The sequence below is a fragment of the Schistocerca serialis genome, chromosome 4 (assembly GCF_023864345.2).
Source record: "Schistocerca serialis cubense isolate TAMUIC-IGC-003099 chromosome 4, iqSchSeri2.2, whole genome shotgun sequence".
Lineage (NCBI taxonomy): Eukaryota > Metazoa > Arthropoda > Insecta > Orthoptera > Acrididae > Schistocerca > Schistocerca serialis.
This window is the reverse complement of record NC_064641.1, coordinates 713,356,382-713,374,921: the sequence shown is the minus strand read 5'-3', so window position 1 is coordinate 713,374,921 and position 18,540 is coordinate 713,356,382. Positions and strand designations below refer to the sequence as shown.

General features: G+C 40.9%; 1 protein-coding gene across 2 annotated transcripts in view; it reads left to right on the top strand.

The window, feature by feature from the left end:
* The window catches only part of LOC126474869 (ribonuclease P protein subunit p25-like protein), a 50,313-nt gene extending 34,511 nt beyond the window's left edge, over window positions 1-15,802 (top strand). For both annotated transcript variants that reach the window (XM_050102350.1, XM_050102351.1), the window contains exons 4-5: window positions 15,120-15,236; window positions 15,350-15,802. In XM_050102350.1, coding sequence (XP_049958307.1) covers window positions 15,120-15,236; window positions 15,350-15,608 — 376 coding nt within the window. In that variant the 3' untranslated portion in view covers window positions 15,609-15,802. The remainder of the gene's footprint in view (window positions 1-15,119; window positions 15,237-15,349) is intronic.
* Window positions 15,803-18,540: the final 2,738 nt, after the last annotated feature.

Here is an 18,540-nt window from a genome sequence, read left to right as displayed (position 1 = left end):
CATATGAACGCTGATTTCTCCAATCTTAAGTTCATAGTCGTTAACGCAAAATGTGCATCAACAGTAGTAGGATTGTTGTACATTCAGCTTCAGGTGTGGGTTCTCTAAATATTTTTCAATAGCATCCCTCGAAAAGAATGTCACCTTCCCTCCAGTTTGAGTTCTACATCTACATCTACATTGATACTCCGCAAGCCACCCAACGGTGTGTGGCGGAGGGCACTTTACGTGCCACTGTCATTACCTCCCTTTCCTGTTCCAGTCGCGTATGGTTCGCGGGAAGAACGACTGCCTGAAAGCCTCCGTGCGCGCTCTAATCTCTCTAATTTTACATTCGTGATCTCCTCGGGAAGTATAAGTAGGGGGAAGCAATATATTCGATACCTCATCCAGAAACGCACCCTCTCGAAACCTGGCGAGCAAGCTACACCGCGATGCAGAGCGCCTCTCTTGCAGAGTCTGCCACTTGAGTTTATTAAACATCTCCGTAACGCTATCACGGTTACCAAATAACCCGGTGACGAAACGCGCCGCTCTTCTTTGGATCTTCTCTATCTCCTCCGTCAACCCGACCTGGTACGGATCCCACACTGATGAGCAATACTCAAGTATAGGTCGAACGAGTGTTTTGTAAGCCACCTCCTTTGTTGATGGACTACATTTTCTAAGCACTCTCCCAATGAATCTCAACCTGGTAGCTCCTGTTCATCAAACCTTACAGGTAACAAATCTAGGAGCCCACCTTTGAATTGCTTCAATGTCTTTCTTTAATCAGACCTAATGGGTAACCCAAACATTCGAGCAGTACTTAAAAACGGGTTGTACTAGTATTCTATAAGCACTCTCCTTTACAAATAAACCACACTTTCCTAAGGTTCTACCAATAAATCAGAGTTGACCATTTGCCTTCCCTTCTATAATCCTTACAAGCTCATATCATTTCATATCAGTTTGCAGCATTACAACTAGATATTTAGGGCCTAATTGACGTGACTGTATCACGTAGTACACTATTAATAATTATTCCAACATTACCAGTTTGTTTTCCTTACTCATCTGCATTAACTTACATTTATCTGAATTTAGAGCTATCTGCCATTTATCACACCAACTACAAATTTTGTCTAAGTCATCTTATATCATCCTAGAGTCATTCAACTATGACACCTCCTTGTACACCACAGCATCAATAGCAAACAGCCACAGATTTCTCCTGACCCACTCACTTATGTATGTAGAAAATAACAACACTCCTATCACGCTTCCGTGGTGCACACCTGATGATACCCTTGTGTCTGTTGAACATTCACCATCGAGAGCATGTACTGGGTTCTACTACTTAAGAAGTTTTCAAACCACTTACGTATCTGGCAACCTGTTCTGTATACTTGTATCTTTGTTAACAGTCTGCAGTGGAGCACTGAGTCAAATCCTTTTTGAAAATCAGGAATATGGAATCATCCTATTGCCCTTCATCCATAATTTTCAGGATATCATGTGAGAGAAGAGCAACCCGAGTTTCGCATAAGTGATGCTTTCTAAACCATGCTTACTTGTGGACAGATGCTTTTCCATTTCAAGGAAATTTGTTATATTCAAACTGAGAATATGTTCAAGAATTCTGCAGCAAAATGATGTTATGGATATTGGTCTTCAATTTTGCAGGTCTGTTCTTTTACCCTTCTTATATGCTAAAGTCACCTTCGCTTTATTCCAGTCACCTGGGACTAGGCTGTGGATGATAGATTAGCGATAAATGCTCTAAAGGAAGGGACCAGTGCCATAAGAGTACTCTTTGTAAAATCAAATTGGGATTCCATCCGGACCTGGTGAATTATTTGCTGTCAACTCTTTCAGTTGTTTCTCTATGCTGGGGATGTCTGTCACTATGTCCTTGATTCAAGAGCCTGTGTGATGGTCAAATGACGTGATGCTTGTATGATTCTCCTGTGGGAATGATTTCTTAAATGCGACATTTGAAAGTTCAGCTTTCCTTCTGCTGCACACCAGACTGGTCAGTGAGTGACTGGGTAGAATCCCTAAATCCACTTAGCTTTTTTATGTAGAACCAGAATTTTCTCGTGTTCTCGGCAAGATCTTTTGCAGAGGCATGACAGTGATAGTTGTAGGCTTTGTGCCTCAATCTATTTACAGACACATGAACCTCTACTAACTTTTGCCTTCTGTCGTTTTCATGTTCTCGTTTGACTTGAGAGTGTGACAGCCTTTGCACCCTCATCATTGTCAGCATTTTGTTGTTAAACCACAGTGGGTCTTTTCTGTCCTTAATCAACTTACCTGGCACGTAGGTCTGCAGAGTATGGTTTACAATCCATTTAAACTTTGTCCATAAATTCTCTATGTCCTTCACACTGTAAATAAATTATGTCCATTAATTGTCTATGTGGGATGCTAACAACCTGCTTTTTTTAGCATAAATATTCTTCCAAGTTTCTTGATTGATTTATTAACTTTAGTTGGTATGGTCACTATGACATCATGGTCACTAATCCCTGTCTCTGATGCCATTGATAAAGACAGGCCTGTTTGTAGCTGCAAGGTCTGAAATATTTCCATTGCATGTTGTGGCCTGTGAAACTATCTGCTCAAGACAGTTGTGGGAATATGTGCTGAAAAGTACTTTGCAAGACTGCCTGTGTCTGCACTCTCTGCAATGAATCTTTAGATGTCCCAGTCGATACTCAGTAGGTCAAAGTCACCTGTAGCTAATATTGCATGATCTGGACTGTAGTCATTATTTGAATGACTATAAAACTGTCACATTGGAGTTGGGTGGCTGGTAAAAACATCCAACAATTAACCTGGTTTTATGTAGATCTGTTATACGTGACTAGATAATTTTAATTTCTGTGACATTCAAATTTGACCTCGGTAGAGGCAATATTTTTGTCAACTGCAATGAACACTCCCCCTCACGACATCTAATCTGTCTTTCCAGTGTATGTTCCATAAATCACTGGACATCTGATCGTTCTACTTCGGGTTGCAGCCAGCTCTTGGCCCCAAGAATAATTTGAACTTGAGAAATTCCTAAAGGGCAGTAATTTGGAAACTTAGACAGTTCACTGCTAAAATTTTGACAGTCGAAGTGTCTTTACTCTGAATGCAATATGATTTTGCTAAATGTAGTCTGATTTCACTATCTGTATGTCACCTAGTGATTGTTCATCAGATTACTTCAAACTACCATGTAACCTAAAAAATCCCCATATCACTCCACAAATAGTTGCTACCTGGGAGTCCTTCAATTCTCCACCAGAAAATGCAGGTCCAGGAATCTGCAGCCGAGGTTGTCACAGAGTCAGTGAAGCCTTTGGTTGAGTTCCTCCACTTGGCTCCAAATGAAAGGACCCCAGTCCACTCTGAGAACAATGCTACAAATTTCTGCTCACCCCACACATGAAGCCAACAGCTTTCACCGGCTCTGCCGGTTGCCTGTACAGACTGAGGGTGACCTAGGACCCAAGTGACAGGCATCTTTGGTGCTGACATGCTCATAGACAACTGCACTCCCTGCATGCTCGATTGCCACAGACCAGGCTTCCTCATCTCAGGTGAGGCCCCTTGGCAGACACACTGAGTGTGCATTGGCTTTCTTTCCTGCATGAACACTATTTCCTTCAGGGTCTATATAATGCGCCTACTGTTTGAGCTCCCAATAACTATCAAACCTCTGCCCCTCCCCTGTGCCTGCTCAGACCCTGCTGAAGGAACAGCCACCTATCCACTCACAGAGTGATTAGATGGGGTGAGACAGCCAGTCTCCACATTGGCCCTGTGCCTCGAACGTGAACCTGTTGTTGTGATACATGAGGTGTCCTGTATCACATGCCGAATTCTCTGCCATCACTACATCAAGAGGCAGTAGCCTGAAGGTGGCTGACTGTACCCAAATGCACAATCAGCTGTTTGCAAATTGTGGCCATCTCCTCCTCTGTCTGCACACAACATGCATATCTTCTACAGGCAGGTCTAACAGAAGAAATGAACTATGAAAGCACAGAGAGAAACCTAGATATGCAGTACGCTATCCTCCTGACATGTCACCAGTGGAAGCTGACTGCTTATGAGCTCTGTGAAATGACAATTGTGCTATGGCCTGCCTGACTCTACACTTGACAGTTACAAAAAATGCAAGATTGCAGGTTTTAAGTAGAAAAATGTGTCATCAGAAAAATAAAGATGGTTCAGGTATGATCCAGTAACACACATTCTTATCTCTTTTCTCAGTTTGATTTCAAAACTTCCTATAGGGCTGCTGAGAAGAAACTCGGTGTGATGGAATCTTCTTGCCTGCCTGACTCCTCATTCAGATCAAAACTTACACTCATTGCTCCACTAATTATATAATTTTGTTAATGACTTATGGTGCTGCATCCACTTTTGATACCAGATTGTCCTTGAGCTTGATTAAAATCTACTGTTTTTTTTCCCCTGGTAAATTGATGATAATTTTAATGAAATCTTATACATTTCCAAAATCAACAGTCTATAAAACTTACTTCTGTATCAGCCTCCAGTTTAATCATTTCTTTTGATCCACTGTCATCTCTGGAATAGCTATACACTCCTGTGACCGTACTACCAGTATGTCATCATTTTCATTATTAACTATCTATATTTCTGATTTGTATTTTGAACTATACAAACATTTAAAGAAATCTTGGACTGCACTTCTCTCTCTCTAGGAAGTTGCTTTGCCATATATCATCTTAACTGATGAAATGTGATACATTCACATTATTATCCTTTTCTTTTCAGTTTTTTGTCTTATCGAATTTTCCATCTACTGTCCCAAACCTGTTCAGATATATTTCAAACATTTCTGTGTGCGTCTGCTTATTCCATTATATTCCTGTTACCATTTTCCATGTATTCTTATCCATTCTTCAATAGTTGCCTTGTTCCATTTCTGATTCTAGCTTCTGACTACTTCATAGCTTTTGCTGTTTGCCTAACTATTATTCTTAAATAAGTGCTCCAACTTTCCATATCTGTATTTTTATAATTTTATATTACTTACAGCTCAATTTAGTCTGATATATCCTGATATTTGTAAATAAATTCTGTTAATCTACATTTCTGATTTTCTATGTGATGAGTGTTTCTCCAGCTTTGTTTCAGAAATGTGGATTAACAAAACGATCCTTTGCAGAACTATGCTCACAGCCTGGACCTTGACTCTGTTCTTCTTAATACCAGGATGTGACATAACATGGCCAAATCCTGAGCCAGCAGAGCACTGTCATTTATAGTCCTTGTGTAAATCATAAAGCTTTCATTTCTAGATTGTTCCAGACATTAAGCTGGTGTCTTCAATGTGGATTGATATCTGTTCCCCATCTTAAAGTTGTTAACAGCATAAGTATGTGAACATCTAGATTGAATATTGAAATCCACACTGGTTGCAACTTAATCCTTACTAAAATATAGTTAAAGGCTCCCACACATATTCCCCAAATTCATTATTGGTCCCTTTTTCTCTGAGGAAACTGGCAGTGTTCATTTTAAACTTTTTTGGTGACAGATGAGAATAATGCAGTGTGACTTCTGATTATGGGGCTACTTGGAGTCAGATGTACGCACAGTGTCTGGCTTTATTCATGAAAGATGCTATTCATCATATTGTGAAATCCTGTTGAGCGTTGTTCAATATCCAAGACATGTTACCATGAGTGATGGGCTTCATGTTGACTGTCTGTGATCATAGGTGATCATAGGTAACATGTAGATTGTAGTATGCTACTATAGAAACTACTGATGAGTCATCTGTTGTTGAAAAATAGCTGTTATGCAATTCAATATATATATATATATATATATATATATATATATATATATATATATATAAAAAAGTGCTGGCAGGTCGACAGACACACAAACAAACACAAACATACACACAAAATTCAAGCTTTCGCAACAAACTGTTGCCTCATCAGGAAAGAGGGAAGGAGAGGGAAAGACGAAAGGATGTGGGTTTTAAGGAAGAGGGTAAGGAGTCATTCCAATCCCGGGAGCGGAAAGACTTACCTTAGGGGGGAAAAAAGGAAAAAAGGACGGGTATACACTCGCACACACACACATATCCATGCACACATATCCAGACACATGGCTTGTGTCTGGATATGTGTGGATGGATATGTGTGTGTGTGCGAGTGTATACCCGTCCTTTTTTCCTTTTTTCCCCCCTAAGGTAAGTCTTTCCGCTCCCGGGATTGGAATGACTCCTTACCCTCTCCCTTAAAACCCACATCCTTTCGTCTTTCCCTCTCCTTCCCTCTTTCCTGATGAGGCAACAGTTTGTTGCGAAAGCTTGAATTTTGTGTGTATGTTTGTGTTTGTTTGTGTGTCTGTCGACCTGCCAGCACTTTCATTTGGTAAGTCACATCATCTTTGTTTTTAGATATATTTTTCCTATGTGGAATGTCTCCCTTTATATATATATATATATATATATATATATATATATATATATATATATATATATATATATATATATGAGACTTACCAAACAAAAGCGCTGGCAGGTCGATAGACACACAAACATACGCACAAAATTCTAGCTTTCGCAACCAATGGTTGCTTCGTCAGGAAAGAGGGAAGGAGAGGGAAAGACGAAAGGATGTGGGTTTTAAGGGAGAGGGTAAGGAGTCATTCCAATCCCGGGAGCAGAAAGACTTACCTTAGGGGGAAAAAAGGACGGGTATACACTCGCGCGCACACACACACACATATCCATCCGCACATACACAGACACAAGCAGACATTTGTAAAGGCAAAGAGTTTGGGCAGAGATGTCAGTCGAGGCGGAAGTAAAGAGGCAAAGATGTTGTTGAAAGACAGGTGAGGTATGAGCGGCGGCAACTTGAAATTAGCGGAGGTTGAGGCCTGGTGGATAACGAGAAGAGAGGATATACTGAAGGGCAAGTTCCCATCTCCGGAGTTCTGACAGGTTGGTGTTAGTGAGAACTATCCAGATAACCCGGATGGTGTAACACTGTGCCAAGATGTGCTGGCCGTGCACCAAGGCATGTTTAGCCACAGGGTGATCCTCATTACCAACAAACACTGTCTTCCTGTGTCCATTCATGCGAATGGACAGTTTTTTGCTGGTCATTCCCACATAGAAAGCTTCACAGTGTAGGCAGGTTAGTTGGTAAATCACGTGGGTGCTTTCACACGTGGCTCTGCCTTTGATCGTGTACACCTTCCGGGTTACAGGACTGGAGTAGGTGGTGGTGGGAGGGTGCATGGGACAGGTTTTACACTGGGGGCAGTTACAAGGGTGGGAGCCAGAGGGTAGGGAAGGTGGTTTGGGGATTTCATTGGGATGAACTAAGAGGTTATGAAGGTTAGGTGGACGGCGGAAAGACACTCTTGGTGGAGTGGGGAGGATTTCATGAAGGATGGATCTCATTTCAGGGCAGGATTTGAGGAAGTCGTATCCCTGCTGGAGAGCCACATTCAGAGTCTGATCCAGTCTCGGAAAGTATCCTGTCACAAGTGGGGCACTTTTGTGGTTCTTCTGTGGGAGGTTCTGGGTTTGAGGGGATGAGGAAGTGGCTCTGGTTATTTGCTTCTGTACCAGGTCGGGAGGGTAGTTGCGGGATGCGAAAGCTGTTTTCAGGTTGCTGGTGTAATGGTTCAGGGATTCCGGACTGGAGCAGATTCGTTTGCCACGAAGACCTAGGCTATAGGGAAGAGACCGTTTGATGTGGAATAGGTGGCAGCTATCGTAATGGAGGTACTGTTGCTTGTTGGTGGGTTTGATGTGGATGGACGTGTGAAGCTGGCCATTGGACAGATGGAGGTCAACATCAAGGAAAGTGGCATGGGATTTGGAGTAGGACCAGGTGAATCTGATGGAACCAAAGGAGTTGAGGTTGGAGAGGAAATTCTGGAATTCTTCTTCACTGGAGTCCAGATCATGAAGATGTCATCAATAAATCTGTACCAAACTTTGGGTTGGCAGGCCTGGGTGACCAAGAAGGCTTCCTCTAAGCGACCCATGAATAGGTTGGCGTACGAGGGGGCCATCCTGGTACCCATGGCTGTTCCCTTTAATTGTTGGTATGTCTGGCCTTCAAAAGTGAAGAAGTTGTGGGTCAGGATGAAGCTGGCTAAGGTAATGAGGAAAGAGGTTTTAGGTAGGGTGGCAGGTGATCGGTGTGAAAGGAAGTGCTCCATCGCAGCGAGGCCCTGGACGTGCAGAATATTTGTGTATAAAGAAGTGGCATCAATGGTTACAAGGATGGTTTCCGGGGGTAACAGACTGGGTAAGGATTCCAGGCGTTTGAGAAAGTGGTTTGTGTCTTTGATGAAGGATGGGAGACTGCATGTAATGGGTTGAAGGTGTTGATCTACGTTCTGTGGGGGCTTGGTAACCAGCTACAATGGGATGGCAGGGATGATTGGGTTTGTGAATTTTAGGAAGAAGGTAGAAGGTAGGTGTGCGGGGTGTTGGTGGAGTCAGGAGGTTGATGGAGTCAGATGAAAGGTTTTGTAGGGGGCCTAAGGTTCTGAGGATTCCTTGAAGCTCCGCCTGGACGTCAGGAATGGCATTACCTTGGCAAACTTTGTATGTAGTGTTGTCTGAAAGCTGACACAGTCCCTCAGCCACGTACTCCCGACGATCAAGTACCACGGTCATGGAACCCTTGTCCGCCGGAAGAATGACGATGGAACGGTCAGCCTTCAGATCACAGATAGCTTGGGCTTCAGCAGTGGTGATGTTGGGAGTAGGATTAAGTTTTTTTAAGAAGGATTGAGAGGCAAGGCTGGAAGTCAGAAATTCCTGGAAGGTTTGGAGAGGGTGATTTTGAGGAAGAGGAGGTGGGTCCCGCTGTGACGGAGGACGTAACTGTTCCAGGCAGGGTTCAATTTGGATAGTGTCTTGGGGAGTTGGATCATTAGGAGTAGGATTAGGATCATTTTTCGTCGTGGCAAAGTGATATTTCCAGCAGAGAGTACGAGTGTAGGACAGTAAATCTTTGACGAGGGCTGTTTGGTTGAATCTGGGAGTGGGGCTGAAGGCGAGGCCTTTGGATAGGACAGAGGTTTCGGATTGGGAGAGAGGTTTGGAGGAAAGGTTAACTACTGAGTTAGGGTGTTGTGGTTCCAGATTGTGTTGATTGGAATTTTGAGGTTTTGGAGACTCCCAACATTGCATAACAGCTGGAATTGCATAACAGCTATTTTTCATCAACAGATGACTCATCAGTAATTTCTGTAATAGCATACTACAATCTACATGTTACCTATGATCACAGACAGTCGATGTGACACCCATCACTCATGGTAACATGTCCTGGATATTCAACAACACTCGGCAGGATTTCACAATATGATGAATAGCATCTTTCATGAATAAAACCAGACACAGTGTGTACATCTGACTTCAAGAAGCTCCATAATCAGAAGTCACAACACCTAAGACACTTTTGTGTCTTCAGAAGATTGTGACAGAAGCTGCTTCTTTTTCACTTTCCAATCTGTTTCACTAATGGATGTTTAAAATCATTCTTTTCCATAGTCTCTTGTTTACTATAGGGTGTATCAGTGTTTGGATATCATAAAATATCATCTGTCACATAATGTTGAACACCAAGACATTCTTTTTCTTTCAATTCTTCTCCTGCCATAATTTTTTTCTTGCAATTGTTAGCTTCTAGAATCAGACTTTTTTTGTTTTGCATGGTATGCCCCAAATATGCATATTTTCTGTTCTTAATTTTATTGCACAGTTCTCTGTCATTGCTGACACACTTGCATTCTCGCAGTTGATGGTATCTCAAGTACTCTGTGCTGTAGGCACAGTCCAAAAGCATCCATTTTGTAGATGCTGTCGACTTCTAATGTTCAGTCTTTTACATTGTATAGAAATACCAAACAAAGGCAACATTTTACAAACCATAGTCTTCAGGCTATGTCAAAATCCAAACATGTAAGTAGTTTTATAATTTCAAGAATGCCCATAGAGCTTGTTTAATCTGGTATTTTTTCAGTGAAGAAACAATACTGCATAAGTAGCAAAACACAAATTTTACACAAGATAGAAAGAGCTGTGTAGAATAGATGAGGCTTTCAACAGGAACGCTAAATTTGCATTGTACTGCTACAATGAAATTTCAGACTGTATCAAAAAGTGAAACAAAGAAAATATGTTTTAGGAATCTTAATTACAGCAGATACGGAGAACACTCTTGGTGTTTATGGCAGGATATGTTACTTAAACAGTATTCGTTTGTCAGAGTCTCCTGTACGACTTAATGCTTTTATGTTGTTTTTGGTGCTGAAAAAGCTAGTAATAACACCATTTTCAAATGTTAACTAATTTTTATTGAAAGACTTCAAATACACACACCATTCACGTAGTTCTGATATTGTTTGTACATTTGCTCAAGAAAAAAGAGCCAACGCCGTCCAGGCAGCAATAAAGAACTACAGAACTACACTGCACTATTATGCCTGGAAGAGAAGCCTCAAAGATAATGTTCATTGGTAAGAGATGTTGTCATAAAAGCAGTGGCAATCTGTAGGAAGTATGGTTTATTGTTGAAAATGCACTTGTAAAAATATAATTTGGAAAGTATATTGTATCGACCTCAGGTCCGTAACTGTTGCCCCCCCCCCCTTTTTTTCCAGTTCTTTGAGGCCTGAGGCCGAATTCAGTCACACAGCCACAGACTTTGCTCTTAATCCGTGAAAAAAGAGTAATATAGTTAATGGACTTTGTAAGGTCCTTGCTGTTTTCTTACCTCTTTAGATATCAAGACATATTTTCTAGAAGGAGTAACTTTATGTCCTTTAAGCTTGTATTCGATGGATCTGAGAACTTAGCCACATTCCATCTAAGTATGACCTTTCTCCAAAAACTTTTGGGAATTGGTACTTCAGTGTCAAATCTAATCCTAAAAGAGCATTTGGTAATAATATGTTTCTGTATTGATATGCGCAGCCATCGGAATACAAACAATTTGGACAGGATTATCCTTAATCATTTGTGATGGGGTTTCCAGTATATATGAAGCAAAATTTGATGCACCCAATTCACCTTCATTTTATCAAACCAGTATCATACTGCATTCTACACTGTAAAGTTTGAACAGCCAAATTTGTTTGCTAGTGAGCTGCACTTGCATGTAAAAATGTAGCTACTTTCGGGTCTGCAAGCACATGGTGTGCATTGAGAACAACTTCTGCTGGGTATCTTTCTTACCTAGGTCTTTTTGCAGCCTTGCCTGCTCTTCACGTTCCATGTGCTGCTTCCACATCTTCACTCAATTTTCGAGCCTATAACTGCAACACGAGTTGCACTGGACTACCTGGAAGTAAAATGAGCTAAAGTTACCCTCCTCAAAAATAAAGTTAAAGGTGGCCTAACTTAATGGTAGAACCTTCTCCATATTACATTTTTCCTCGTAGAGTCCATACAGCTGTGTTTACATTGTATAATAGCCTCAAGGTTCTGCTTGAATGTGGTAATATGATGGCAGTTTCGGAAAGCAGTCGAGGAATTCCTTTATGAAGGTTCTCCCATCTTTTTTTTTAGGTTGGTTTATTTGGAAACATGATGATTCTGAATTTGGCCTCGTCCCATGTGTAGAATTAGCCAACCAATATCAGACAATCCATTTGTTAATCCCAATAGTATTGAAAAACATATTTTTGCAAACGTTATGTTTTCCCAAATTGTTTCCTTTTCCTGTCACTGTTTAAGACACCATAAAATGCTTGGCATTCTTTTTCAGCATCCTTGCTTCTCTAGTCTTCAAATGAGTTATCTGAATTTTCTGGTAAACAGTGAGCACTATCGTGTAGTAATAAGTGTGAAGAAGTAATGTTGCCTCCAGTGGGAAACGAGACTGCTGTATCATTATGAGCGTTCTTGGATACAACCAGCAAAGCTTATAGATAAAAGAAATTATAAACCAACTTTAGAAGATCAAAGTTGAACTTTAGATTCATGTATTTATGAAAACAGTGTCAGTAATAATAGTAACAACTCAAAGAAGAGGAAGAAGATTACCTGTGTCATTAGATGGTGCAGGAAACATAACTAATAACCCCATTTACAAAATCAGTGCTTCTTCTGTGCATGAAACTTCGCTGTTACTACTGTTGTCAGCTGTTGTTTGTTCTGCATTTACAGGAGAACCTTCAATTAAGTGGATATTATAAAAATCTTTGGTAAAATGACTAAAGCACAGAATGAGTGAAGTGTGGTGTTCTAATTTACATCAAAAAATAAAGTGGCAGTTTCTACTCAGTTTCATATTTACAGTGGATTGTTGTTAAGGCGAGGTAGATAGTAAGACAATTTTATTACTGCTATCAATAATGACAGGAAGGAATCATACACTAATTTCAGCCGAGAAACAATTTCTTCCTCAATAAAAACATCATCCTGTGCTGTCCATTTTCATGAACTACAGCTACAACTGATTCCGAACATTGGGAGACTCAGGGCAAACAACAACAACAACGTGCTGTGAGTGTATGCTTTTCTGCATTTACATGGTATTGTTTACCAAATCCAAAACCCTTTATTTACACAGAAATTTTTTTTTGCATGTATTTTTTCTGCAGTGTGTAACGATAATGGAAAATTTATGGATGGAAAAATATGTAAAATAAGAGAAAGACAACTGCTTACCTATAGTGGACTGATGCATGGTGTACAGAAACACTGTAATAGAAAACAGTTAACACTATTCAGGCTCTTGTTCATTTTCGTACAGGTGTGCAGGGGTGTGTGTGTGTGTGTGTGTGTGTGTGTGTGTGTGTGTGTGTGTGTGTGTGTGTGTGTGTGTGTGTGTGTGTGTTTTGGGGGGGGGGGAGGGGGGGAGGAAACGCGCATGCATACACACACACACACACACACACACACACACACACACACACACACACACACACACACACGTTTGCAATAGCAGCTGTGATATGTATGCAGTATTGTTTATTTTCTTTGTAAATAATGAAAAAATCAGCTTATGGCAGTAACAGCAGATGCACTTGCAGTGGTTTCTTCACCAACAATTTTACCTCATTGTCAAATGTCCAATTTCAGAAGGTCTTTTATCAACTCATTCTGTGGTCAGTGCATTAGATGCTGTGCCAGTTTTGAAATCAGTTTAATTTCTTAAAATGATGATGAATTTTGTCTTTTTGATATTGATATTTAGGCCCATTTTGCTGACCAGTTGCCGTATATCATTTACATTATTAGTGATTAGGGCCGCATCAACAAGAGTGTGAATGTTGTTGAGCCACTTTCTGTTTAATTCCCATTTTCACATCTTCCAAACCACCTGGGAAAATTGCTTTCAAATGAAGGGTGAGTGAAAGTGGAGATAAGCTCACACTTCTGCCATATCCATCTCTTAGTTATGTACCCAATTTAATACATATTATTTGCCAGTGCAGTTTGATTCCAATATAAGGTTTTGATACATTGGATGTCCTCATGATCTGTATCCATATTTATAGGAACTGTATCATTTAGGCACTGCACTCAATCAGAAGCTTTTTTTTTTAATAATGTGTAAATCACAGACAATGTCTTTTCTTTGTTCGTAAAGATTCTGGACAAGCATAGTGTTCCAGCTATAGTTTCCCTTTGACAGTCCATGTGTATTAATCTTAAAAATATTTTTAATGTATGACTAATATGTATAATATTCACATTTTCTTGTGTTTGTCATCGTAGACAAAGAATCAAAAGTGCATTGCAACCACTGTTTGCTAGCAGCATCTTGTTTTATCAATGATGCTAAATATTTGACATAGATCTGTAATGTGTCTTACATTTAGCAGTTTTAGTGGATTCAATACGGACCAACTACTTTTTCCTCTGTTTTGAATCTCTATTATCGTGATCGATAGACAGTTAAATAATTGCTTTTTTCAGTTCCTTTCAGTGGCCTGTTGTCATTGACAGCATGACTGCATTAAATTTTCCACAGATAAAAATTAAATTTACTAAACTGCTGGGTTTGTTACATTAGATTAGTATTTCACAATGTGTAATACTCTTTTGCAAATATAAACATCTTTTGGAAAATGTGACTTGTTCCCATTTTAGTGGATGCCTAGTTAGTTGTGATATTGACATTCAAATGTCAGAAAATGCCAGTGAAGAATAATCAACAACAATATTGAGCTAAAGGAGACAATACGTTAAGATTTGTTCATCAAGAAGTAAATGAAAAGTGAAACATAACAGCTGGAAGTGCAGACCACACTTACTGAAGTGGTTATTATTTTATTTATCTTATTGTACTATAAACTTAAATGAAAATAGCATACATAATTGTATAATAAATAGAACTAAAACACTAAATCTATAAATTAATTATATGATCCAGCCATTCAACCTACTGGTCCTTAGAAGAACGATTATGATGTAGTTTTGCATTCATGTTTAAACCAGGAGATCTGTTACAGCTTAAAGTATGCTGCATCTTTATCTCCAGGGGAAAGGGTACAGGGTACAGGGTAGGAACAGAACCCCGCAGTTAGATATAATAATTGAATTTAAAATCTGTAAAAAACAATAGTTCTCTGTGAAAACAGACTTAGAACTTCAAGACATTATGTCTAGATTAAAAACCTGCATTCTTTCTGTTGTGTGTCTCACAGTCTTGATTATCAGACCAACAGAGACTAAAACGCTGGACTTAAGCTTGAGAGGAGTGAGATCAAATGCCCATCTGACCAACTTGATTTCATTTTTCTAAATTGTGTCATGTGAATATTGGTAGGTTGGTTTAGTCCCGATCTTTCTCCAACTGAGCCTAACTGTAGTCTGTAATGGTATCTCCGTCTACAAGATGCTTAACTTCACTCTTCCTTAATGTTCCTGTAAGCTTTGCAATTATTTCCATGAGATGTTCTGGCTTAATTGATAAAACTAAACTACTCATAGAATATCCTTCAAAGAATTTTTTGAGTCAGTTATTCTGTATGCCATTGAATTCCAAGAAAAGTGTTGTACTTTCATTGATATTTCATTTTTGGCTTATCATTTTTAAATTACAGTGTTCTGAGATTGTAAGTTACAAAACTTTCAACACTTGAAGAATGTATTTTTGTTCTAGGGTGGAAGAGTACTGGGAACCACAAATGGAAAATCTGGACACACTGGTTGTAATTCGAGAAATTCCTACAATACATATACTTCTTTCAAAAGACCCACTTGATAAAAATGAACCAGGGTAAAGTATTCATTGTTCTATATTCCACTGTACTGCAAAATACTTCTACTGTTTTGTGGGCTGTTTTTCATGTGTTTTACAGTTAAACAACTAATTTACATTTGATATTACAGCTATCAGGCACCAGGAAGTTTCGACACATTCTGGCGATCCACAGAAGGGTCTTCTGAACATGTGAGGAAACAGAATCAGCCAAAACGCAACAGGGGTCCTCGGGTATCTAATGAAGAATTTGCTGCAATGGGACTACGATCAGATCAGAGAAAACCAAAGCATGCTGGCAGTGGTAGGATACCACCAAAATCTGGTGGAGATAGGCAGAGGAGAATTGGCACATCTGGTGGGGGCTCTGAAAGTGGTCAACAAACGTGAATGTGAAATGGAATTTAATTTCCTATCAAAAGTTCCTATACATGAACTGGACCTATTTTGTCTGCATATGTTCTGGTAATAAGGTATTGCACAAAAAATATTGTCACTTTTGCATTTGAGTCATAAGATGTACTTATTACTTATTGAGCATTGCTGCCATATGGAATTTGTACAAAATATATAATTACACAGAATCAGTTACTTTCTTATACACCTGTGTTAATTAGACACACCAATTTCTCTGACAGGAATAACATTAAGTAAAAACTTATTTCTGCAAAAGAGAAGGGCACATGGTGCTCAGCATGTAGAAAGCATTCACATGAAGTTTACTCCAATACAAAACTGTTAATGAAGTCTTAAAGTAAAATATTTAGTGAGGTTAACAGAGACTCCAGTGAAAATATATGAATAACAGTGCAGCAGTGAGAGAGGAAAAGTGAGTGAGTGAGTTTGTTTGGTAAGTACTACAGCCGTCATAAAGAGGAGAATTTTATGTCTAGTATTGAAAGGTGATATAAACACAGTGCTAGCCGGAGTGGCCGAGCGGTTCTAGGCGCTACAGTCTGGAACAGCGCGACTGCTCCGGTCGCAGGTTCGAATCCTGCTTCGGGCGTGGATGTGTGTGATGTCCTTAGGTTAGTTAGGTTTAAGTAGTTCTCAGTTCTAGGGGACTGATGACCACAGCAGTTAAGTCCCATAGTGCTAAGAGCCATTTGAACCATTTTTGTTATAAACACAGTGGAATAAAAGTGGAAAATGCTGTGGTGAAATAATATTTTATGCTCAAATGGTGTAACAACATTGGTGACGTAGTGGATTTTTGATTATATTGTTCGCACTGGAAAGTACATAGTTATTAAAGTGAAGACTTTAGTTGTTTCGACACTAGTATTTACAAATTCATCATTTTAAAAGTTTAATTTCAGTGCTTATATTGACACAGCAATACTAGAATACTCCACTTAAAAGTGCACAAATTATGTAGAGTGTAATAAATTGCAATAGCACAGCTTAATAGTTATAACATTTATCTAATTTCTGGAGAAATTCCACACAATCATTCATACAACTCACTATTTTCACAATGATTCTTGCTTTACAGGGCATAATGTTAAAAGGTGTTTTTGTTTGTTGAAAGTCACAGGAGAGGAATGTCGCAACCGGTACAAAATTCTTTGGGTAGCGATCACCAGTTAGTTAATACTTTTACACCACAGGTGGAGCTCATCAGTGTCATAAGTTAGTTAGACTCAGCTGAGTGAAGACACTATTCTAATTAAAGTTGGGAGTGCAGGCAACAATTAAACTGCAGCCTTGAGAATGCATCTTACTCTGGCACAAAGATCTTGACACTCTGTTACTAATGTGATAACACTAGAATGAAGCTGTTCTGCAGAGTGACATTCAAAGACGGGTGCAAGTGATGCATTGTCTTTACTCAGACATTAAGACATATCATGAATTACAAGTGTGCCCATACCTGGAGCAAGGGAGAGGCCGCCGCCGCTGCTGCCCCCCCCCCCCCCTGCCGCCTCCACTCTTAGGGAAAGGAAAAAAAAATATAGTGTAGACAGGTGTTTTTCTTTCAAGAAAATGATTTAAAAATACATAGCTTTTTAACAGGGTTAGAACTGGAGGTTTTTTTTTTTTTTATGGCTACTTAAAAGTCACCATTTGTCTTTCAAAATATTAAAAAGGTAAAGGCCCCATTATACACTCCTGGAAATGGAAAAAAGAACACATTGGCACCGGTGTGTCAGACCCACCATACTTGCTCCGGACACTGCGAGAGGGCTGTACAAGCAATGATCACACGCACGGCACAGCGGACACACCAGGAACCGTGGTGTTGGCCATCGAATGGCGCTAGCTGCGCAGCATTTGTGCACCGCCGCCGTCAGTGTCAGCCAGTTTGCCGTGGCATACGGAGCTCCATCGCAGTCTGTAACACCGGTAGCATGCCGCGACAGCGTGGACGTGAACCGTATGTGCAGTTGACGGACTTTGAGCGAGGGCGTATAGTGGGCATGCGGGAGGCCGGGTGGACGTACCGCCGAATTGCTCAACACGTGGGGCGTGAGGTCTCCACTCCACAATACATCGATGTTGTCGCCAGTGGTCGGCGGAAGGTGCACGTGCCCGTCGACCTGGGACCGGACCGCAGCGACGCACGGATGCACGCCAAGACCGTAGGATCCTACGCAGTGCCGTAGGGGACTGCACCGCCACTTCCCAGCAAATTAGGGACACTGTTGCTCCTGGGGTATCGGCGAGGACCATTCGCAACCGTCTCCATGAAGCTGGGCTACGGTCCCGCACACCGTTAGGCCGTCTTCCGCTCACGCCCCAACATCGTGCAGCCCGCCTCCAGTGGTGTCGTGACAGGCGTGAATGGAGGGACGAATGGAGACGTGTCATCTTCAGCGATGAGAGTCGCTTCTGCCTTGGTGCCAATGATGGTCGTATGCGTGTTTGGCGCCGTGCAGGTGAGCGCCACAATCAGGACTGCATACGACCGAGGCACACAGGGCCAACACCCGGCATCATGGTGTGGGGAGCGATCTCCTACACTGGCCGTGCACCACTGGTGATCGTCGAGGGGACACTGAATAGTGCACGGTACATCCAAACCGTCATCGAACCCATCGTTCTACCATTCCTAGACCGGCAAGGGAACTTGCTGTTCCAACAGGACAATGCACGTCCGCATGTATCCCGTGCCACCCAATGTGCTCTAGAAGGTGTAAGTCAACTACCCTGGCCAGCAAGATCTCCGGATCTGTCCCCCATTGAGCATGTTTGGGACTGGATGAAGCGTCGTCTCACGCGGTCTGCACGTCCAGCACGAACGCTGGTCCAACTGAGGCGCCAGGTGGAAATGGCATGGCAAGCCGTTCCACAGGACTACATCCAGCATCTCTACGATCGT